The following is a 22479-nucleotide window of genomic DNA, read 5'->3' on the forward strand; positions in this document are numbered from 1 at the left end:
AAATTGTTGCATTGATATTTTTGCCAGCAGCTCTCCTGTCACAAGGCTGGACCTCCATTCTTCAGGCTCAGTTGATCTCTCATTCCAAAATTATTATTTTTGGGAGAGTTCAGGCCATTTAGGATTTTGGTTTGGGCATTGCAGTGCCTGAGATCATTTCAGATGCAGTGTTTATGTACTTGCTGTGTTTCAGTTAAAAAGCCAAAACAAAAAAACTTGTTTGAAACCTTTTTATTTTTACCCTGGGGCGAAGTTTAATCTTTTTATGCAACTTGCTGTGGTGCTGGAAACTGAATTAGAGTTGTATTTACACATTAATATTCTCATTGCTGGGAGGATCTTGGGCTTAAACCCAGTGAGAGCTGACAGAGTGTGTGTGCAGAATAATGCAGGAATCATTGTTTCCTTACTCTGTTGTCTCTTTTAGCTCAAATCTCTAAATGTTGTGATATTCCCCAGTGCTCCAGTGCCTGTCTGGCAGCTGTGCCATGTTTATGAAAATGCATCTTTAAAACACATTTGTCTCTCCATAACAGCAAAGGTCACAAGAACTCAGACGAAAAAAAAAAAAAAGAAAAAAAAATTAATAAAATCACAATTTCCTGTTCAATGAGTTGGGTTGTTTTCTTTTGTGCTTGCAAAAGCCAATAACAGGGAACATATTTGTTATTTGTATTCAGGAGGAAAAATGCCTTTCTGCAGCACAGCACCACAGAGCAGTGGCAGAAACAAGCTGGGAGTGAATCAGCTGAGCCAAATGCCTGGAGCCAGGTAGAAAAACTCATTTTCATTGTTCCTTCAGGCATAAATTAGCTTTTAAAGTGTGCTCTCTTCATTAATTCTGCTTATATATCTAATATTCAAATAAGATGCCAGTGGTGGTTTTTAATGATTATCTACACAGCTCAGCTCCTTGCTAAGAAAATACAAAAAGGGATTTTCACAGGTCTCAAGAGATTTTGTCTTTTGCAGAGTTTGGTGGGGTTTTTTTCTGCCTTAATGAGGGAGCTAAAATAGAGGGAAAAAAAGCCACGTACATATCACAATTCCTGATAAACCACAGGCTGAAACAGAGCAAAGATAATTCAAATTAAAGCTTCAGTCATCTGCTTTAATTTTGGTTGTGGAGCTGAAGTGCCATGAAGATCCTGCCTTTCCCAGCCCCATGGGATCAGCCCAGGGATGTTCACTGGATCCTGCCTGGGGGTAACATCAGATTTGGCAGCCTCTGAAACCTCGGAGGTTTGGCTGGCTCCTCTGAAAAACAGGAGGGTTTTTTGTCCCCCCTATGTAATTTTATATTTTATTTTATTTTATTTTATTTTATTTTAGTTTTATTTTATTATATTTTATTTATGTTTTATTATATTAAGTTTATATTATTACATTTTATTCTATTACATTTATTTTATTAAAATTTTCTATTTTCCCAGCATGGTAAAATTTTTCCAGAAGTTGGCTGTGACTGCCAGGGCTCCTCCCCACCCAGGAGCTGAGGGAGGCACCAGCAGTGGAAATCACTTGGCTTTAGGATAAAAAAAGAAGGTTTTTGGTTGTTCCCTTCACTTTGGAACTTTTGGCAGCAGGACAGAGGGGATGTTGCTCTCTGAGCATCTGCCTGATCCTCTTTGACCTTGTCATAATCTGAGACAGATCAAGGGATGATGGAGCAATGGAGTGGTGTGTATGCCTAGGTTTTGATTTCTTTGATTTCATTTTACTAATTTCACCAAATTTTAACGAGGTGAGCAGTTAAATGTCATTATTTCTCCGTGTTCCTGGCAGACAATTAGTGCCACTGCCTGCTCTCATTGATATTCCAGCAGTGCCTCAGATCACTCACTTCACATCTCTTTTTTATTTCTTTTTTCATTTTTGGTTAATAATTTTGTTCCATTCTGACATCCTAGGGAGGAGCTGCCAGTCCCCAGCACCAGATGAGCAGGCAGATTAATTAATTAATTTCACCTAATTTTATTAATTTCACTTTTGTTCCGAAGCTGCAAATGTCAATTAGAAGTTTTAACAAATCTGTTTAAAAATGACATTTTTCTCCTACCAGTCTCCACTTTCTCAGGTTTTAAGTAAAAAGTGTTTATGAGCTGCAGTCTACCTCAGAGAGAAGGTAATGCTTAAACTTCCTGAAGGAAAGGAAACCAAATTTCTCAATTTCCATGATTTTCTGAGGGTGAATGTGACCTTTCCTCCCTCGTTTCAGTGTGGATGCAGCACAAGAAGCGATGCTGTGGGAGCCACAGGAAGAATGCCAAGAAAAAGATGTGTAAGAGCCACATTTTATAGCAAAACTTCAGCAAATTGGTCATTAACTACAAAATTTTGTCAAGGGAGGTGGGACAGACCAAGAGAAAACTCCCCAGAGTATTGAGAGAGTATTTTCCTGTGAAAAGTTGTGAGATTGGTGTAAAAGTGTTGTCCTGAGTTGGGAATATTTTCATATTCAGAAGTAATTAACTTGGTGTTCATCTGGGTGTGCTTCTTCCCATGCAAACCAGGATTCCTGGTTTCTTCTTCTCTCCATATGGCACAGGGAAATAAAATCACTTTAAAGAGCAAATCGTTCGTGTGGAGCCAAATAAATTTTATTACAGAAATAGTCCTGTGATTTTCAGGGAGGAAAAAAAAAATCAGCAGAGTATGTTTGTGATTCAGCTAATGAGGTTAATTTATATTTACAGCTAATGGAGATTTGCATAAAATTACTGATTTACAGGAGGTGTCTGTTCTTTCCACGGCCTTTGAGGATGATGGAATCCAGAGTGTATCTCCCCAAAATTTGATCAATTTGGATTTAAGTCTTTTCACTTGGGGGTGTGACTGCCTTCAGCAGTCTCAGTTTATCAGAGTCATTCTTTTAAATGCTCCCAAGGCCTACATTTAGTCTTAATTAATGGCTCATTAATTTTTGTTAACCCTTGAGGTTTTCCCTTGCCTTTGGGGATTTTTTTCTGCCTTTTGGTTCACATTTGGATCTCCTGTCCTTTCTGGAAGCAGCTTCCTGAGCTGGTTTTGTAGGAGGATTATTTAACACATCCTGGAGAGGAAGGGGAAGCAAATAATTAACCTTTTCTGCCTCTTTAACTTCCCTGAGGATGGTGATTTTGGGCCTCCCAAGATTCCTGTGGGGAGTCTCAAAGGGAACATCTCCTCCCGTTCCAGCGCGCTAGATAAGACTGCACGAAATTAAAATTTCAAGACCCTGAAAATAGCAGGATCTGGTGATTCACAGGTGCAGGAGGTGGCCATTCTAACTGTCAGAACATGTCTCAATAATTCAGATCAGTGGCAGATATTCAGGATTTGTCCAGCATCCCCTGTGAGCAGAACTTCCAGAGGGGTGTGGAGTGTAGAACGCCTCGGCCGAGCCACGCTCCCACCAGTGTCAGCACCCCCCTGGGCTCAGGTAATGCAGGGAGGGGGAAAAAGAGGATTCACAGGGAATTGCTTCTCCTCTCTGTGCCAGCCAGGCCTTTCTGCCAGGATTTTTTAATGTGAAAATCATCCAGGTGAATCGTGAACCTCCGTTTCTCTGTGCGGGAATGTCAGGCTCGCACAAGAAATGCTGTTGTTCCTGTTGGAAGTCTCGTTGTTCAAAGACACAGAATTAAAGGAGAATTTATATGGACACAGCTGAAAAAGTCACTGCCTGAAAGGTGTCTGGCAGCCTTCATAAATCAGAAATTAAGTCATTTAAATTTGAACTGATACATGTGGATTTTAGCATTTTAAAGGCAATTTAATAAGCACTCAGTAAGTTTATAACAAGTTAAATGACATGATAAATGTTTGTTGAACTGGAGTGCTAAAGAGTAATGAATTAACATTTGTGCTTCATTAATTTGGTGTTAAACAGAGGCTGGAATTTCTCAGTTGGCAAAGTTTTGTCTGAGGTGGAATTCCTGAGTTATTAACCTCAGTTTGGTCTTTTATAGATAGAGTTTCTTATGCAGGTGCCTGTTCCCTTTAAATTTTTTTCTGCTTCTGTTGAAATGGGCTTAAAGATACAAAAATTCCAAAAATAATTCTCCAGCTTCGCTGTCTTCACTTTTTTTTTTCCCTGTTTTTTTTTTTTTTTTAATTCTAGACGAAAAATTTCCATTAGCCTTTGAGAAATACAAACAGTGCCGTGAATTTTCTTCAGATTCTTCCTTTTGTGGCTCTCAAGAGACCTCCTCCACGCTGTTCAAGACTTTCACCACAGCCTGGGAAGGGGAGAGGAGCATGGAAATTCCAGTGGTGGCTCCAAGAATTTGCCCATTTGGACCGAAAGAGCCTGTAAGTCAGAAAATCACTTACACCAGGAGTTTCTATAAATATTCTTTTAATGTTCCTTAAAAATATTTTTGACAACACTTTTGTTAAGAAGAAATGCAAGCAGAGAAATGCTTGTAGGTCTTTGTGAGTGTTTGGGAATCGTGGCTCTGTGGATGAAGTAAAAAGTCCTGATTAATTAATTAACAAAAATTTGGGTTCCCCTTGCTGGGGAATGTTGGCCCCTCTCCAAGTGGCTCTTCCCTGCCCTCCATCCCTCCCTGGCTGTTGGGAATTTCCACTTCCCAGCCTTTGGAATCCTGGATTTTACCCAGAGTATGGAATGGACTTGGAAAAAGGGAAAACCGGGACCAGATTTCACCTGGAATCTGGAATGGACTTGGAAAAAGGGAAAACCAGGACCAGATTTCACCTGGAGACTGAAATGGACTCAGCAAAAGGGAATACCCGGACTGGATTATGGCTGGAGTATGGAATGGGCTCAGCAGAAGGAAAAACCCAGACCGGATTTCACCTGGAGTCTGGAATGGACTCAGAAAAAGTGAAAACACAGACTGGATTGTGGCTGGAGTACGGAATGGACTCAGCAAAAGGAAAAACCCGGACTGGATTTCACAATGTCCCAGACCGGATTTTGGCTGGAGTCTGGAATGGACTCAGCAAATTAGAAAGCCTGGAACAGATTCCCAGTGGAGTCTGGAGTGGACTCAGCAAAAGAAAAAAATGGAGTGGATTTTACCTGGAGTCTGGAATGGATTTGGCAAAAGGGAAAACCTGGACTGGACTTTGGCTGGACTCAGCAAAAGGGAAAACCTGGACCAGATTCTGACCAGAGTCTGGAATGGAGTTGGCGAAAGGGAAAGCCCAGACTGGATTCTGCCCAGGGTCTGGAATGGACTCTGCAGAAGGGGGTTTGAATGAGCCCTTTGTTCAAAGCTTTTTTCTCCTTTTCCTGCGCACTAAATGTGCCCAATCTCGTTGGCTTTGTTCAAACCCTTTGGAGTGCAGTTTCCAAGGTCGCTGCAGCCATTTCCACTGATCCTTTTGGCACTGAAGGTGTTCCTGAGCCACAGCATTATCTCAAATTGCCTTTGCAGACAGTTCTGTATGAAACAGTTTTGTATAACACAGTTGCCTTTTCACCTTCCTTGTTATTTCCACTGCTGGGGCTGTGGATCAGAGCTGGAATCAGAGTTTGCTCATTGTGCAGCTGACCTGGCACAGGCAGGTCTGTGTCGTGCTGCTCCAGTGCCAGAACAGTTGGAATTCATTAAATTCATTTGCAGCCCTGAGTGGCTCTGCTGATGCTGTCACTTCATGTCCAAAATCTTATTCTAGAATTAAGTGCATATTGCCACTTTGAGGGCAGTGAGGATTTGCCTCTGGTTACAAATTTTTAATTTTGGGGGGGGCTCTTCTAAAGAACAGATGTGCCTGGATTTAATAGTGAAAGATTCCAAGCAGAGAATGGGAACTGAGGAAATCTTGGATGTGTCCAGTCAGAAAATTCCATCCAATTATCTGTTCAGAGTGTTGAAATAAAGATTATGTAGCTGATGTTATCTCACAGCTAAATTATGACTGCATAGCAGCCTAACCAAATTTTTAACACATCAGTCTTACTCTATTTTCATATTCTGGACTGATTGGAAAGCTTAGTTTAAAATTTAATGGTCAGCTCAGGCTTTAATTGAAGGTTCTACCTAAATTTTGGATTTAAGATGTTGAAGAGAAGGATTGAAGATCTGCAGTTTTTCAATTTACTTCTTGTATTTAATTCTGTTTGATCTCACTCAGGTTGGGTTGCCACCAGTTGCTTCATCCCTGAGGAACACCAGGCAGGCACCTGGTAAGTCTTTTATCCCAGCCCCAGCCAAAATAAATTGTTCAATAAACAGAGAAATGGATTTGAAATGAAATTCAGCAGTCTGTTAATTATTTTTCCTTTCTTTTTCCCCCTTCTTTTTTTGCTCCTGGATGTCTCTTTTTAGAGGGATAAATAGCTAAGCACTCAGCCATGTGCTGCTGGTGCTAATTAGGTTATGGATTTTGTGTTTGCACCTGCACACTGAGAACTCTGACCTCTAAATCAACCTCTGTTTGAAGTGTAAATATTACTGGCCTCAGATTTCTGATACACCATTGGGAGCTGAATGTGCAAGTCTGGCTCCAAATGATTTTTCCATTATGGAATTATTGAGGGAAATTTGATAAAATATGAATGAGCCAGGCTCGCGCAGGGTGTTAAATGAAATATGTAAGCAAGATGCTATCAGAGTGTAAGCCTATGTCACAGTTATTAAGGATTAATCACTGCTAATTAACTGGGATATTTTTTTTCTCTGTCTCAGCACTCTCAGAGGCATCTCCCCCCTCCAGTGATGAGCTGCCTCCACCAGCCCAAGAGCTGCTGGATGAAATTGGTAAGAGGCACTTCACCCCAAACTGTGGGAGGCTTTCCAGCTGTGCTCAGTCAGGATTCCTCCCAAACCATTCACTGCCAAAATACACTGGAGCTTCCAAATTAGTTGCAGTCAATTATGAGGAAGATCAAGAGCTTAAATGATCAGCAGCTTAAATAACTGGCAGTTCTTGGGGCCTCTGCATTTCTCTGAGTGTTTCCTTGCTGCTGCTGGGAGCACACTGAGTGCAGGTGGAGTTTAACACGGAGAGGAGTTTGGTGTACACTCAATTTTTCAGAGGTGTCCTGGAGCAATTTGTGTTCCCTGTTAGAGGAGGCAGCTGCACCCCCCAGGTGTCTGTGCAGAATTCAGTGATTTGCATTTTCTACTTGTGTTCACACTCATCTCCAGTCAGAAAATGTAAAACCTCTGTGTGGTTTTCACTGGAGGGTGTTGGAGAAAAATTTGCTTTGCATATCCATCATTAAGCTCTTCCTAAATTAACAACAGACTTTGGGATAATTAAAATGTCCATCCTGACTTTATTTTCTCATTCACCAAAAAAAGAACCTGTGGAGATTGGCATCAAAGGTGATGCCATTAATGATGGTCAGGGGCAGCCTGTAGGTTAATATATAAAATAATTTTAAAATATAATATATAAATAATTATATTTATTAATATAATTATAATATTTTTGTACATATTATATTTATTATATAACATTATATATAATATATGGTACATATTATAAGACATAATATTAGTATATAATTATATTGTAAAAATATAATTATAAATATTAGCAATTATAATATCAATAAATATAGAAATATTATATAATGATATATTTATATTTATATATAATAGTCATAAATACATCAATATTTATACTTTAGTATATATTATATTTATTATATATTCTATATAATATATAGTACATAAGACATATTATTATATAATTATATTCTTGTAATAAATATAATTATAAATATTGGTAATTATAAACATTGATAAGTGTAAAAATATCAAATAAATATATAAAATATATTTATATATAATATGTATGAATATTTATCATTATATTATTATGCAATTTAATTATTGCAATAAATATAATGTATTTATTATATTATATATTATTATATATATTATTTAAATTATATTTATTCAAAATATAATATATAAATAATATGTAAATGTACAGGTTTTCCTCCAGGGTTGGATGGATAAAGTTTTATGGTATTTTAGTGTATAGGCAGCCTAGACCAATATGGAAATAATGCTGTTTTTAACAGAACACTTAAAGCAGCAAGATTCCATCACTCCAGGCTTGGAAGGGATGGGATTGCCAGACTCCGGAGTGCAAGTGAATGGTTGGTTGCTAACAGTCCCAATGTGGAGATTAAAAATAGAAAATTCTTTTTTCCTTGCTGCAAACTGCCTCTGCGTCCTCGTCACTGGCTGTTCAGCTGGAACAATAAATGCAATTTTTAGCTTGGTGCCCCCACCAGTGTTTGCTGCCTTTCCCTGTGTGCTCCACGGGGAGCTGCTGGGGGAGGTTTGCAGCTCCAAGCAGGAAAATGAATTTTGTGCAGGAGAATGAATTTTGTGCCCTTATTGTGCCACTGGAGCTTGTGCTGTGCTCACACACAGGTGCCAACACCCACGGGAGCAGAGGTGCTGGGCAGGTGATGTCAAATCCATTCAGGGAGGGTGATTCACTTCACAAAGTGGCCACTGCACCCCACCTGTTCATGTTCCTGATTCTCCAGCATGAAATAATGATTCTGGTTGCACAGAGGAAAAAAAAATAGCTTCCGCTGGGGTAATGAATATTGGATTTCCTGCTCTGTTACAAAGACAGCAGAGTGGTGAATCTTTGTGCTGCTGCAAATGCAAATGGTGCTAAGTGGGAATCATTTTTAGATGTACAACAAGTCGTGTCAGAGGAGCAGAAAACCTAAATGTTTATAGGCTGTGCTTTTTTTTCTTCCTCCAGTGAGTCACAAAGTGAGCAGCAGTAAAAAAAAAAAACAGACAAAAAAAGGCAAAAGGAAAAAAAAAAAAAAAAGGCAGAACATGAGTTAAGTCTGTAAAAAGCTAAATAACACAGTCACTCGAGAATGATGCTGGTGCATGTTTGGTTGTCCTACAGCTTTGTTAAATCTTTTCCTGAGGGATGGAAGTTCATTGGAGCTTCTTGTTTTCAGGGGGAGAGGACTGCAGCAGGCTATTGCTGGCTGCTCAATCACTGTGGTTTTCTTGGATTTGCATAAAGCACAGCTATTTCAGACTCCCATTTTTTGTGGCAGCCTCGTGCTTCCTGCTTATCACAGCCCAGCAGAAGGGGCTGAAATATTCCCCTAAGTTTAACCCCATCACCATGAATTTCCAGCTGAGAAAATTCACCATGGGGTGCCCTTCTCAGCCCCAAGCCCAACCCTAACCCTGATTTCTGTGGGGAACAGAATTTGCTGATAAAGCTTTGAGGGAAAGTCACTGGATTTTGATAAATAGGCAAACCATCCTCAGGTTTCCCTTGGGTTTCTCTCCCATATCTGGGATTGGAAGGGGAAGGATTAAAGATTCATTTCCACATGCATTTTTCATTTCAATGGGAAACAAAATGTGGAGTCCTGTGAGTCTGGAAATGTGTTGGAGTGAAATATTTATCTGGGCCTTGCTGCTGGCCACCTTTGACTGCAGATAATGGGAATTTGTTCATCTGGTAGAAAATCAGGCCTGGCTGAGGAAAGAGTGACTGAGAAGTGGGCAACTGGAAATTGCCCAAGTGCAGCAAAGAAAAGAACATTTTAATGTCTTTGTTTATCTTCCTTTGATACTAAAATCTTGCTGTTTATGTGAATAGCTCTTGATCAAGTTAAAATGGAGAGCAGAGAGTCAGGAAAAGAATCTGAGAGAAATGAGAAGACAAATGAGAGTTTATGGACTAAGGAGTCATTTAATCTAGCAGAGGATACAGAAAGGTATGAAAAAGGATGGGAAGGCCTGTCTGGTTTTGAGTTACAAAGATTTAGAATTTTAACAAGATTCAATTCTTACAGAAAACTTTAAATCCCCTTGTGACTGTTTTATTTGGAAATTTGCAGCATGACCCTTGTCACCATCACTTTGAAATCTTTTATTGAACAGGGCTCACTCCAGTCTGGATGATGTTTTGGAAAGAATGCTCCATGCAGTTCCTGGAGATGAGGAGATCCAAGAAGAGCCTCAGGGACACACTCTTGGGTGAGCTGATAATTTCTGTTTGTGTTCAAGGGTTTATTTTGTGTGCTGTGTACAGATCTGTGGAGGACTTTTCAGAGAATGGGCTGAGACTCCTTGGGGAGTGGAGAGTGCCAGGGAACTTGCCTGGAGACGTGAATGTGAACTCTCCTACTAAATTGAGATGGAAAAGAATGTTTTCATTTAATACAGCTTCCTGTAGGTGGAAGGCAAATACTTCTACAGCCCTGAAAGGCAGTGCTTGGTCTTCACAGAAATCAGAGATAATTTGACAGAATGGGGGAATTTTTTGAGACAGAGAAAATGTGCATTAAGAGAGCAAGAGTCATGAAATCTCTTTATAACAAAGAGTTTGTGAAAATGGTTGTGCTTTCGTGGCAGTATATTAGGAAATTTGAAGAACATGGCAGAAGTCATTTAAACATCATTTTAAGGAAAATATTCATATCCCAAATAACTGTTTTTCCTCTTGGAGCTAAAGATCAGAGCCCAGTAACTCTGAACAGCTCCAGAGTGAGTGCTCATATCCCTAACTTCTGTCTCACAAAGGAACTTGTTGGCATCAGAATGTTTGGCATCAGAATTGTCTATTTAATCCTGTTGAAAAAGAAAAAATATGAGGCTGATACACAAAATTCTGTCATTCAAGGGCTGCCAGCCTGCAGGATCCAGAAGATGCTGGAAGGAAGAATGAAGTAGAGCAGAGAGGAGCCTGGGCTGGAGGCAGAGCACCAGGAATCTGTGCAGGGACTTCAGCAGGTGCCCTGGGTCTGTAGAGCTGCAGGATGCACCCAAAGTTTGAAATGTCCCAAATCTCTGGTTACTTTTGGAAATGTTGATGGCAATTTTAAAGTGTGGAAGCCTGGGGGTGACATCCCTGTGCTTGTTATTGCATTACAATAACAAATTGTTACAGCAACAGCAGCTGTGCCCCTGTTTGCTGTCCGAGCTCTATAGCTGAGCTGGGACTGGGCTTCAGGGATGGAAATCAGGATTATTTCTGATTTTCTGATCCCCACGAGGGTCCTGGGTGATGCAGCAGAGCTGGGGCTGGGTTCTGATTCCAAATGAATCAAGCAGAGGAACCTGCAGCTCTTGATTCAGTTGCTGTCTCTGTATGGCTTTCATGTTCTGAGCTGAATTTCCCTGTTTTTTAGATGAGATCAAGGATCAGAAATCCCACCCCCAGCAGCAGCTGGCTCGAGCTCCACCCTTCAGGTGAGAGTCTGTGACTTAAACTGGAATTGTGGCAGAAATTTATTTGTGGCATGAGCTGCATTCCTTTTTTCCATGAAAAAGAGGCACTGTGAAATCCCATTCCCTTCATCTTGTACTTTACAGAAAAAAAAAACAACTTCATAACCATTTTTTCCTCTTTTTTTTTTTTTTTGTTCCCTGCAGGAAAATTGTTTTGGATGAGAGCTCTCTCCGTGATTAAAACACAAGAGTGAATAAATTCTACACATCACCTGCTTGCTGCTGCTTGCACAGTGTTTAGTGTGTGAATTACAGCCCTTTTTGGCCACATAAACACCTGTAAAGCTCAGATTTCCTTGAACAGCAGCAGCAAGTTCAGAAGGAAACCCAGTGCTCTGTGTTCTGAAATGTTTTGTGCTGGTTTGATGCCATTGTTGCGTGCCCAGGCAGTGTCAATGTGCAGAAGTGAGCTGCTTTTTTTTTTTTTACTGTCACATCCTTATGAAACTGCTTTTTATTCTGCACGTGCACATTTTCATAAGCTAGAGAATTCCTTGCTCTGTTGCATTATGCAGTTTTCAGATTAAAGACAAAATGATTGTAATTCTGTGGGCTGCTGGTGCTGCTCAGGCACTGAAATGTTTCCATGCTGGAGTGTTGCAGCCCATGTAGAGTCTGTTTTTCCTTGCTCATTAAATTTAACAAGGTAATTTCTTGTTTTCTCTTTACTTAGTGCTTTTGTGATCTAGTGTTGAACTGATTTGACTGATTAAAGGGATTAATTGCTGTGCAAAAAGCTAATGAGGAAAAGGCAGTGTTCTCCAGAGATTGCAAGTGCAGCAATATGTTCCCTGCCAGCATCAGACAAAAATGTGGAAAAAAATGTGGTTGTTATGAAGATACCTGGTGTTTAATTCAACCACATTTTGGGTAGGCCTCGTCCAAAAAAAACCCACCAAGATCTCTGGACATAATTGAGTTTTGGATGAGAATTTTGATAGGCACAGCTGTTTCATATTTAACACTTTTTTTGTGATAAATCCTGTTCAAGGTGCAGGAGTGAAGGTTGTCCTGTTCCCTGGGCTTTGAGCTGCTTTTGCACATCTGGGAGTACCAAGTTTTGTATTTTCATTCCTGCTTTTGCAAGGAAATGCTGCAATTCTTTACCTGTTCATTTGGTTAAACAACATTAATAAAAGTTTCCAAGGTTATTGTGCTGCCTTTGGTTCTTTTTCTGGCTTGGAGGTTCAATTTTGGGATTGGTTTGTTGGGTTTTTCACTTGTTTTTAAGTCACCAGGCCATGATACAACTGGGCCCTGATGGAGCTGCTCCAGGGAGGATCCTGCAGGGGTGGGGGAGGAAAGATAAGAGAAAATAAAAATGTTTCTGAGGAAAGATAAGAGAAAATAAAAATCTTTTATGTGTTTGTGCTGTGGTGGCAGTGACAGAGGCGCCTCAGGCCTAGCACAGGCCTCGCCCCAGGCTGTGACACAATTCTGGCCAAAAAAATGTTTAATATTTTCTAACCCAGCCTTGTTCCAACCTGGATTCTCTGTGTGGGACTCTCTGTGCTGCAGGCAGGAGGATTTTTATTCCTGGTAGGAGCTGCTGGAACAAGATCCTGCTCCCCATGGCTCCGGAGCTGTGTCGGCCAGCAGGGACAGAGAGCACAAAAAGTTAAATTGCAAATTTGGATTTTGGGATCCTGCCCTTGGTGGCTTGTGACTCATAACTGAGGGTCATTCCCTCTCACTTTGGGTGGTGTTTTTGTTGGGTTTCAGGCTTGTTTAATTAAATAAAAAGTAGCCAAAGCCAAGTGGCTGCAGCAGTGTGTGGAGAGCAGCACGGGATCGTTTTCACGTGCACAGAATTATCCATCCCTGGCTGGATAACAACATGTGAAATCTCAGCTTCCTGCATTTCTTGTTCTATTTTATCTGTGGGACCAAATGGTGAGCAGACTGTGAACAGTTTCCCTATCTTTTTTTAATCTTAATGTGGAGAATTTTTATTTCTGTTGGTGGAGGGCCTTTCAAGCAGCCCCATGGCCTGTCTGATCTCCTTATCGGGGCCAGAACACAACAGAGATTTCAGTTTCTCAGCTGCTTGTGCTTCCCCAGATTTAAGTTCAGCAAGGACTTGAATCATCCTGATAACGTAAAGCATGGGCACAAAAGCTGTGATTAACAGGAACAATTAAACAAGGACCAGTGCAAGACAGCAGAGGAGATCAGAGGGCCCATCTAATGCTGCTTTTCAGCTTCCCAGAGAATGAAAGCCCAATTAATTAAATTAAAACAGTGATACTGAGCTGTTCTAATTCCTCTCTGAGCCCTGTGAGCTGTTCTGCACAGCAGGAGAGAGGGAGGCTGGGGCAGGGGTGGGGATGGGTGTCCTGTCCACCCACACCAGGTCATGGAATGGTTTGGGTTGGAAAATACCATAAATATGATTTAATTCCACCCCTCTGCTACCTTCCACTAGCCCAGGTTGCTCCAACGTATTTCATTCCTTTGGACTGGGGTGGTTTGGGGATTTTTATTTTATTTTTGGTTTGAAGCAGAGAATCTCAGGTGGTGAAAAAAACCCAAAAACCAAACCCTCTGTCTCCCAGATCTCATCATCCTCCATGGCAGTGCAAATTGCTGGGGTGCCTGGCTGTGGATCACCTCATTTTAAAAGCAATTCAACGGTTCAGGATCAGAACTCTATAAGACAACTCTGAAGGCTGGCAGGCTTTTTTAGAGATAGAGGAATTGGGTGAAACCCAGTTTCATCGACTTGCTGCCTTCAATATCACCTTCAGCAGCCTTTCCTGGGCTCCTGAATGACAGAATCTGCCTCCAAAACCAGAAGTGTGATTGCAGCTGGGGTAGATAAACACTGGGATTGGAGATTTGAGATGAGGTGTGAAGCTGTGGAGCCCGTGGAGGTTTTTTATCTTTTATTTTATCCTTTCAGGCTTTGGCATCTTTTGTTTGCTCCTGGTGGGCCTCTGCTATGCCTTGAGGCCTGTTACCACTCGTGTTTTCACCCTTGCTGGGAAACCAGTGCATTCAGACCTTTCCTTATTGCCTTAAGTCTAAAAAAAGAAAATTAACTTTGTGTCTGTTTTATTTCCTGGCTGTCTGTAGGGATGTTTGTGGCACTTGCCACGAGGGATGTGCCAGCTCTGGTGGCAGGAGGGGATGTGTTTTCTGTCAAACCTTCCATCAGCCAATAAAACAGATGAACTGCTCAGTATTTATCAGTGTTTATTAACACAGTTGGCTCTCAGACATTCCTGCTGGATTTATGCCAGGTTTGCAGCTTCTCCCTGAACTTCCCAGCAGGACCAGGCGTTGCAGGCAGGGCTTGGTCTGTCAGGGGATGGTGACAGACCATGTTCCACCTGACTCTGGGCCAAACAGCACTGAGGGAAAATTACTGTTCATTTTTTATTTGGTGTTCTTGAAAGGCTCCAAGGGGAGGGAGGGGGTTCCTTAGGAGAGGGACATAGTGAAAATCTGCATTTTCTCCCATGATGGGATGGCTCCTCACCTGCAAGAAGACACTGTCCTGTCTTTTTTATGCTGTTGGGGACCTCTCCAGCCTCGGAGAGCCCCCATCAGCTCCACCCCAAGCCCACTGTGCTGCTGTGGGTGGCACAGGCAGGTCCTGGAGCTGGCACTGGTGCAGGCAGGACGTGGCTGTTGTCACACAGGGTGGGATGGTGTCACCTTGTTCCTCAGCCCCTCTGCGGCCACCTGGGGACTGGGGGCAGCTGGAGAGGTTTTTCCCATGCCCCTGGGGTGGTAACCACAGCACAGCATTCCCAGCAGGCAGCTCTGGAACTGGGCAGGAAGGAAGGGACAGGTTATTTGTGGCAGACGAAATCCAGCATCACCCGGAGACTCGGCAGCTTGGACCACGGTTGTATTTTGGGAAAGATCTCTGTCTATTCCCAGCCCAACTCTTTGTGGTTTATGGACAATAAAAGTTTCATTCTGTTTGCTTTGTGCCTTCAACGAGCAGCTTGTGATCCAACATTAAGTTGCCTGACCCCATAAAACCATGGAAGCAGAAAATGAGCTCTTGTTCGGGCTCGCAGGCTGCTCCCTCCCTTTCCATCTTATTCCCAAATCCTTGCTGCTTACACAGCAACCCCAAGCCTGGGACCACAGTTCCAGATAGGATAGATGGTTCCTCCAGGATTTCTGAGCTGTTCTCCAGCTTGGTTTGTTGGTTGCTGTATTTGTTTGGAGCTTTCTCTCACCTGTTTGTTCATGAAGACGTAGATGATGGGGTTGTAGACCGTGGCCGTCTTGGAGAAGTAGGAGGGCAGGGATGCCAGGGCTGGCTGGATGACAATGTCCTTGTTGGTGGCCACCACCAGTGCAAAGGTGGTGTAGGGCAGCCAGCAGGTGAGGAAGGCCACCACCATGGCCACCACCATGCGTGTCACCTCCCGCTCCGCCTGCTGCGTCGTGTCCGACTCCTGCTGCTGTGCTGCGGCCTGTGGGGGTTTGGGAGAGAGGAGAGGCCTGTCAGCAGCCTGGAACAGCATCCCACCCCTTCTGGGACGAAACAATTGCCGGGCTCACTCACCGCCCGCAGCGTCAGCAGCAGGTTGGTGTAGGAGAAGAGGATCAGGCTGAGGGGCACCACGAAGCAGGTGACAAACAAGGCCAGGATGTAGCTGCTGTTGTTGCTGCCGCCCGTGTACCAGTTGGGCCCGCAGGAGGTTCTCAGGCCTGGAATAAAGGTTGGGAATGAGCCTAAAGCACTTAGGGCTTGGATGAGGGCTCAAGGATGGGTTCCAAAACAGCCATGCCACCTCGTGTGTCCATCCCCAAGGGCTGGAGATCAGCCACTGGGTGTTTGGGGTGGCCAGATGCGATTTGTGATTTCTGGTGGAGTTGTGTCAGGCCCCTACAAGAGCAGGTTTGGGCTGGGTGATGCTCCAGCAGCCAGAGCAGCTCCAATAAGAACTGCTGCAGAATGTCCTGTGCTGGGGAACTTCCAAAGAACAACCTCCAGGAGAGGATTATTGGCTGAGCAAGCAGGACATATTAACAGGAGAGATTAACCCTTTAGACTCCAGCCCAGACACCCTCCAGCTACCCCAGGCTTGGAAACAAGATACAAGAAGACAACACAGCGGAGTCTGATGCACATCTGCCCTACCTTCAGGCACATAGCTGCTCCAGCCCAGCAGTGGTGGGGTTGTCCAGAGCAGGGACCAGCCCCAGGTGAAGGCACAGCCGCTGGCAGCGTGCCGGCGCTGGAACCGAAAGTCTCCCAGGGGTCTGCAGACCACCAGGTACCTCTCCAAGGCCAGGATGGCCAGGGACCACAGCCCCACGATGCCTGAGGGGACAGCAGGGGTTGTGTCTCAGGGACAGCTTCTGCTGCCCGTGTGGGACATGGTAGGTGATGGTTTAGTTCAGGGAACTATTGTTTGAACAAGAAATCGGATGTTTTTTCCTCACATCAGGGACAGCTGTGATATTTGGCTGTTAGAAACTGTGATTTTGGCACTGCTTCTCTCACAGCAGGGACAATTGGGATATTTGGCCCTTAGAGATGAAGTTGGCAATGGGTGGCTGTGACGCCTCGTGGTTACAACAGCACAGTGTCCTCAAGGAGAGGTTTTGTGCAATTTCCAGCCCCTGGTGCACAGCCAGCACCCATGAAATACATCCCAAACAAGGATTCCCAATGTCCCCAAGTGGCATTTCCCACTCTGTCAAGACCAAGACTGGATGTGTGGTGACCTGGCACCAGCCAGCACCCATGAAATACATCCCAAACAAGGATTCCCAATGTCCCCAAGTGGCATTTCCCACTCTGTCAACACCAAGACTGGACGTGTGGTGATCTGGCACAACCAACCCTTCCCTGTGCTAACCAAGAGCTGAAGGACACAACTTCAACAACATAAAAGCGTTGACTTTAGGTGCAGAAACATCTCCAAAGCCCCTCTGCCAAACCCAAAAGCACCACCCACAGCCCAGGGGCAGGTCTGGAGTGCTGTCCTTACCTGTCAGGGACACCATGAAGCCCTCCAGCTGGCAGAGGCGCTCCCCAAACACGAAGAAGCCCTGGATGTTGTTGGAGAGGCTGACGGAGCTGCCGCAGAGCGTCACCAGCAGGTTGGCCACGGCCAGGTTCACCAGGATGTAATTGAGGGGCGAGCGCAGCCTCTTGTGCCGGATGGACACCACGATGACCAGGCCATTGAGCACCGAGGCCGAGGCCACCACCAGCCCCATGAGCACGGCCACAGCCACGTACATGGCCCTGGGGGCCTGGTGGGGCCACTGGGGGCCATCAAAGGGCCCCGGGGTGCTGCTGTTTGGGGGCTCCTGGGTGCTCTCCATGGAGCAGCAGCACCTGGGGCAGGTGAGCTCCCCCAAAAGCTGAGCCCCTTTATAGAGCTGGAGGGGCTGACGTGCCCCAGAGCAGCTTGGCTTTCAAATGCCTTAAGCTTTATTTTAATCTGAAGGGTTTGTCCTCCCCTCCTGCTTTTTATAATCAGCTCTTTATTCCCAAGGGGATAAAGAGTGACTTAAACAGAAATCTGATGGCTGAACAGAGCATCATTTAATTGAGTAAATTTTTTTTTTCCTTGTGTTTTCCATCTGTGAGCACCTGGGTCTGGACATCATTCCCTGTGCCCTGGGTTTGCTGGGCTTCAAGGCTACTAAATACATATTAAACATAAATAAATAAAAATATACATGTAGAATAGGTACTTACTTAGGCCATATATATGTATTTTCTCTCTCCATATATATATATATATATCTATATATATATCCCTATATATATATATATCTATATATATATCCCCATCTCCATATATATATTTAATAAATACTTATAAGTACTTACATAATATTTATAATACATTTCTAGTATTTTATAGTATTTATATAGTACATTTATATTATTTATGCTATGTTGGGCCAAGAAGCCCCCAGTGCTCTGGTTTAAAACCATTTCTTCCCTAATCCTTGCCATCCCCCAAATTCAAAAGCTACACCACCAGCATCAACCTTTCTTTTTTTTTCTGTTAATTTTTATTTTTTAACCTTTTTATTTTCGGTTCTTGTTATAAATATTAACAAATCTGACCAAAAGTACACAGATAGGTAATACTGAAATACAAAAGTCTCTCAGGATGCAGGTAAGGACGGTTTCTGCAGCCTTCACATGGTAGCAAAACATTGGTATCAAACATTTTCACGAGGCCTGGCATGACAACCACCAACTCTGCATGCAGCTGGGACGAGGGACGGAGTGTCCACTTAGAAAAGACTGGGGTACAAAGTGAAGGAACCCACACACACGTGTCCTACTCCACCTCAGGCATCAACCAGTTTCATAGGCTGGGAAAAAGGAGGGACTGAAAGGAACTTTGTCAGAAAAGGGAGGCACAGCCAACCTGGTGCTCCTGGAGCTTCCCTGGAAGCTCAGATCCCAACCAGGTTTTAAGGTGCTGGACCAGAAAGGATTAGTGGGAACATCCGACTTGACAGGCTGCCAGTATTCAAATAAAATCCGTGCACATCTGCAGGATGCATTACAAATATTGAGTTATTTAAAAAACCCCTACGAATGTTGGTTGTTTTCCTTTTATCTCCCTCCCCCCACCCCAATATCAAAGGAGGTGTAACAGGATCATCACTTGGAAAAGTAAACATAGGTTTCCAGAGATTCCATTGCTTCCCAAGAGAAAAAAAAAAGAAGTTGGCAATACCTGCACAGGGCTTGGAAGCTGAGGGTAACTTGTGGGGAAAGAGCAGCTCTTCCTAAGAAATCATTGTTTAAAGGCTTCCAAACATTTTGGGAATGGTGCAGCATTTCCTAGAAAGCTTTAGCTTATGGATGCCTGGTGGGATGAGGATGAAGATCCAGCCAAGGTGGATCACAGAGGATGATAGCTGGGATTATTATAATATTAATATATTATTGGTTTGCCATATTAATATTACTGTGCCATACACAGAAATTTATTTGGTTTGGACGCTGAGGCAGAAAATGAATCAACCTCATGGCCATGCCGAGCTACAAACACAATTCCGGCTCAGCTCCAAGGCTCAGCATCTTCATTATTTAATGCATGAATAAGAAAGGGATGAAAAAGGGGAAAAAATATAGAAAAATTCAGCCTGAAAGCTGGCTTTGCTGGAAAAACAGCCGTGCTGCTGCATGGCATGGTTTCATTAGGAGAGGAGCTGCTTCCTGGGCAGCAGGAACAGCCAGGCTGTTCCAGGGAGCTTTTTTCATTTTGCCTCACAAAGGTGAAGCTGCCTGATCCCAGGAGGAGGAAAAGCTTGGTCTGCACAGCTCTGCTGCCTGCAGTGAGTTTCACTGGAGAGGACGAGCACACCATTCCTGGAAGGAGAGCAAACACTCTGTCCGGGTTCACCAGGGACACAATCATTCCAACAGAGGAGCTTGAGATGCAGAAAAGACTGTTTAGGCCCAAACCACAGAGACTGACAAACCACCAGAGATATGGCACAAGCTGCCTCCAGGGAGACAGTTCTGGGTTCTGTGTGTGTGTTTTTTTGGGGACGCCTTTTGCCGATGCCGGACACACGGACGCGGACGGACGCATTCATTTTTTTTTTTTTTTTGCCACTGACTTGCAAGGCAGCGAGAAGGTAAACTGTGAGTAGAGGCAGGATTTGGGAGAGGAGCCAGACTGCAGTGCATGCAGGGGCGCACACCTGCGTGAGTGCGAGTGTGGGTGTGCAGTGCACGCTGCAGAGCGGGGCTGCGAGTGCAGCAGGGCGCGAAGAGGCGTTCTGGAGACGCCAGAGCAAACCACCTGTGCCTTCTTCCCTGGGAAGGGCTTCCCTGCAGCCAGGCCCTGCTGGGGGTGTCCTGCTGTCCTGGCTGTCCTGGGATCCCCCAAATCCAAAGCTGGGAGGAGCCCAAGGCTGTGGAGCCGCGGGGCTCAGTCGCTGAGCACGGCGCCCGGCAGCTCGTTGGTCAGCGTGTGCCAGCGCTCGATCTTCTTGTCCTTGTTCTTCAGGCAGTCGAACCAGTGCTTGAGCCGCTCCCCTTTGGCATTGATCCCCAGCACAACTCCGCCTTGGAGGGAGACAGAGAGAGGGAGAGCTGTGAGGGAGCATCAGCTCTGCAAAGGATGCTGAGAGATGCCGAGGGGTGTAGCCATGATATTCTCTGAAAAATCCTTTCTTTAGGATTTTTCCTCCTGAGAAGCTAAGAGGCCTCAGGAACAAACTGTAAACAATGGTTATCTGCTGCTGTGGAATGCAACAGATGCATCTGTGATTGGTCTCATGTGGTTGTTTCTAATTAATGGCCAACCACAGCCCAGCTGGCTCAGATAGACAGTCCAAGCCACAGGCTTTTGTTATCATTGTTTCTTTTTCTATTCTTAGCTAGCCTTCTGATGAAAGCCTTTATTCTATTCTTTTAGTATAGTTTTTATATAATATATAATATATAATATATAATATATAATATATAATATATAATATATAATATATAATATATAATATATATGAAATATATAATATATAATATATATTAGATGCTATATTATATATAAGAATATATATAAAATAAATAATGTATATATATTTATTTATTTTTATATATATATATATATATATATGAAATAAAATAATAAACCAAGCCTTCTGAAACATGGAGTCAGATCCTCATCTCTTCCCTCCCCATCAGACCCCTGTGAGCACCATCACATAGGGGGATGCTGGAGGGAGCCAGGTTTCATTAGCATTCATCAGCATCCTCACAGCATCCAACCTGATGTGACCCAGCCCAAAGTCCCCACACCCTCGTGGATGTGGTGTGTGACCTGTCCCAGGCATTGCCCCAGCCCCAGGCAGTGCCCCTGTCCCCTGTGCCAAGGGCTCACTGCAATCACAGGGGCTGTCAGAGGTACCAGGCACTTGTTAGTGATAAATCACAGTGACCAGAGACAAAATCACAAACAGCCCAGACATCCAACAGAGATAAATGAAACCTCCCCATTAAACATGTTTTGCACTCGGAGGAAAACATCTGAAAACAGAAGGGGAGAGGCAGATGCATTTTCTCCCTGCTTGGATGCTTCGTGAGAGGCTCAGGTGCAGGAGAGGGATAAAAGCAGAACAGAAAGCCAGCGAGAATGAATGTGGGCACGGAGAACAAACCAGGGGGGCAGAGGAGTGCAGGAGAAATGAGAGGCATAGACAGCAAAGACAAATAAAAAAGAGGCCCAGGAGACCTTCTGGAGTGTGCTGCTCACCTATGAAATCGTTGGATTTCCCAATGTCATAGTCCCACACTGTGACTTCCAGGGTCTTCTTTGCCAGGTCACCGTGCTTTATCTCGTAGAAAAACTCCTGTGGAGAGCAAAGGCAGAGCCAGGATGAGCCAGGGGCTGGGGCTGCCCATCCTCCTCCTCCTCCTCCTCCTCCTCCTCCTCCTCCTCCTCCTCCTCAGGCTTTGCTGCCCACGGGGAACCCAACCCCAATCCCTCACACAGTCACCAAGGTGGTGAATTTTTATCTTTTAAGTCAGAGGTTGAGAAGAGCCCCTTGGTGAGAACCACACCCACCTCATTGAACTCGGGGTTCAGCGTTTTCTTCTTCACTGCTGTCTTGTGCTTGGATTTCTTGTCCTCATCTGGTTTCAAGTAACTGCAAGGAGACCAGAGTGGGTCCCAGTGAGGAGGGCAGGAGAACACGGGTGGGGACATCAGAGGCTGCAGGTCCTGAGCAGAGCCAGGGTGAGGTGGGTGACTGAGCCCCCTGAACCTCCAGATCCTCCTCCCCTGCCAAAATGCTGGGGCCAGCTGGGGGGAGGCAGCATTTCAGCATTTCCCCTCCTTAGAACCAAGCCAGCTGCCGTCAGAGAGCGCCGATTATCCCATCTCCAGTCCCTAGGGGACACTGGCACTGCACACAAAATGCTCTCCACAGCCAGCACTCCCAGCCCAGGACCTGTCCACACTCTGGGTTGTGACTGGTCTGCTCATGCAGAGCCTCTCCAGGAGACAGGAACCACATGCAGGGTGGGAAATGGAGCAGCTTTGAGCAGCTTTGAGCAGCTCCCTGCTGATATTCTGGACAGAAAACAAGATTAAAGTGTCATCAGGCAGAAGGGGGACCTGAAATGTGGGCCAGGCCAAAGCCAACCCATCGTGGTTTTGTGCTGGTGCTGCGCCTTTAAACATGAGTTCTGCTTCCTTGCTACACGTTCCAGATCTTGCTGATAATTAAAAAAATTAGGGCTTGTACTGAGAAGCATCAGTTCCCTATCTGCTCTGATCCCTGCAGATGCAATCTCCTGAGGATGGCACAGGGGACACCC

The 22479-nt window shown here is 44.1% G+C and overlaps 3 protein-coding genes across 3 annotated transcripts in view; 1 reads left to right on the forward strand and 2 right to left on the reverse strand.

Annotated features, from left to right (window-relative positions):
• The window catches only part of TEX14 (testis expressed 14, intercellular bridge forming factor), a 44513-nt gene extending 32164 nt beyond the window's left edge, over positions 1-12349 (forward strand). The window contains exons 21-32 of the mRNA XM_074557059.1: positions 681-771; positions 2219-2281; positions 3297-3421; positions 4103-4293; positions 6088-6139; positions 6642-6713; positions 7991-8068; positions 9565-9682; positions 9849-9944; positions 10591-10700; positions 11099-11159; positions 11343-12349. Coding sequence (XP_074413160.1) covers positions 681-771; positions 2219-2281; positions 3297-3421; positions 4103-4293; positions 6088-6139; positions 6642-6713; positions 7991-8068; positions 9565-9682; positions 9849-9944; positions 10591-10700; positions 11099-11159; positions 11343-11379 — 1094 coding nt within the window. The 3' untranslated portion in view covers positions 11380-12349. The remainder of the gene's footprint in view (positions 1-680; positions 772-2218; positions 2282-3296; positions 3422-4102; positions 4294-6087; positions 6140-6641; positions 6714-7990; positions 8069-9564; positions 9683-9848; positions 9945-10590; positions 10701-11098; positions 11160-11342) is intronic.
• A 1208-nt stretch (positions 12350-13557) lies between these two features.
• LOC102063503 (pinopsin) lies at positions 13558-17910 on the reverse strand. Its single transcript, XM_026797198.2, has 5 exons — positions 17162-17910; positions 16306-16488; positions 15727-15872; positions 15395-15634; positions 13558-14972 (listed from the first exon to the last, which is right to left on the reverse strand). The coding sequence occupies exons 1-5, from the start codon at positions 17499-17501 to the stop codon at positions 14835-14837; spliced, it is 1047 nt and encodes a 348-aa protein (XP_026652999.1). The 5' UTR covers positions 17502-17910; the 3' UTR covers positions 13558-14834.
• Positions 17911-18180: 270 nt separating this feature from the next.
• The window catches only part of DOC2B (double C2 domain beta), a 31877-nt gene continuing 27578 nt past the window's right edge, over positions 18181-22479 (reverse strand). The window contains exons 7-9 of the mRNA XM_074556726.1: positions 21725-21806; positions 21413-21509; positions 18181-20226 (exon numbers count right to left, since the gene is read on the reverse strand). Of these exons, the coding sequence (XP_074412827.1) occupies positions 20090-20226; positions 21413-21509; positions 21725-21806 (316 nt within the window). The 3' untranslated portion in view covers positions 18181-20089. The remainder of the gene's footprint in view (positions 20227-21412; positions 21510-21724; positions 21807-22479) is intronic.

The sequence above is a fragment of the Zonotrichia albicollis genome, chromosome 22 (genome assembly GCF_047830755.1).
Source record: "Zonotrichia albicollis isolate bZonAlb1 chromosome 22, bZonAlb1.hap1, whole genome shotgun sequence".
NCBI classification, from domain to species: Eukaryota; Metazoa; Chordata; class Aves; order Passeriformes; family Passerellidae; genus Zonotrichia; species Zonotrichia albicollis.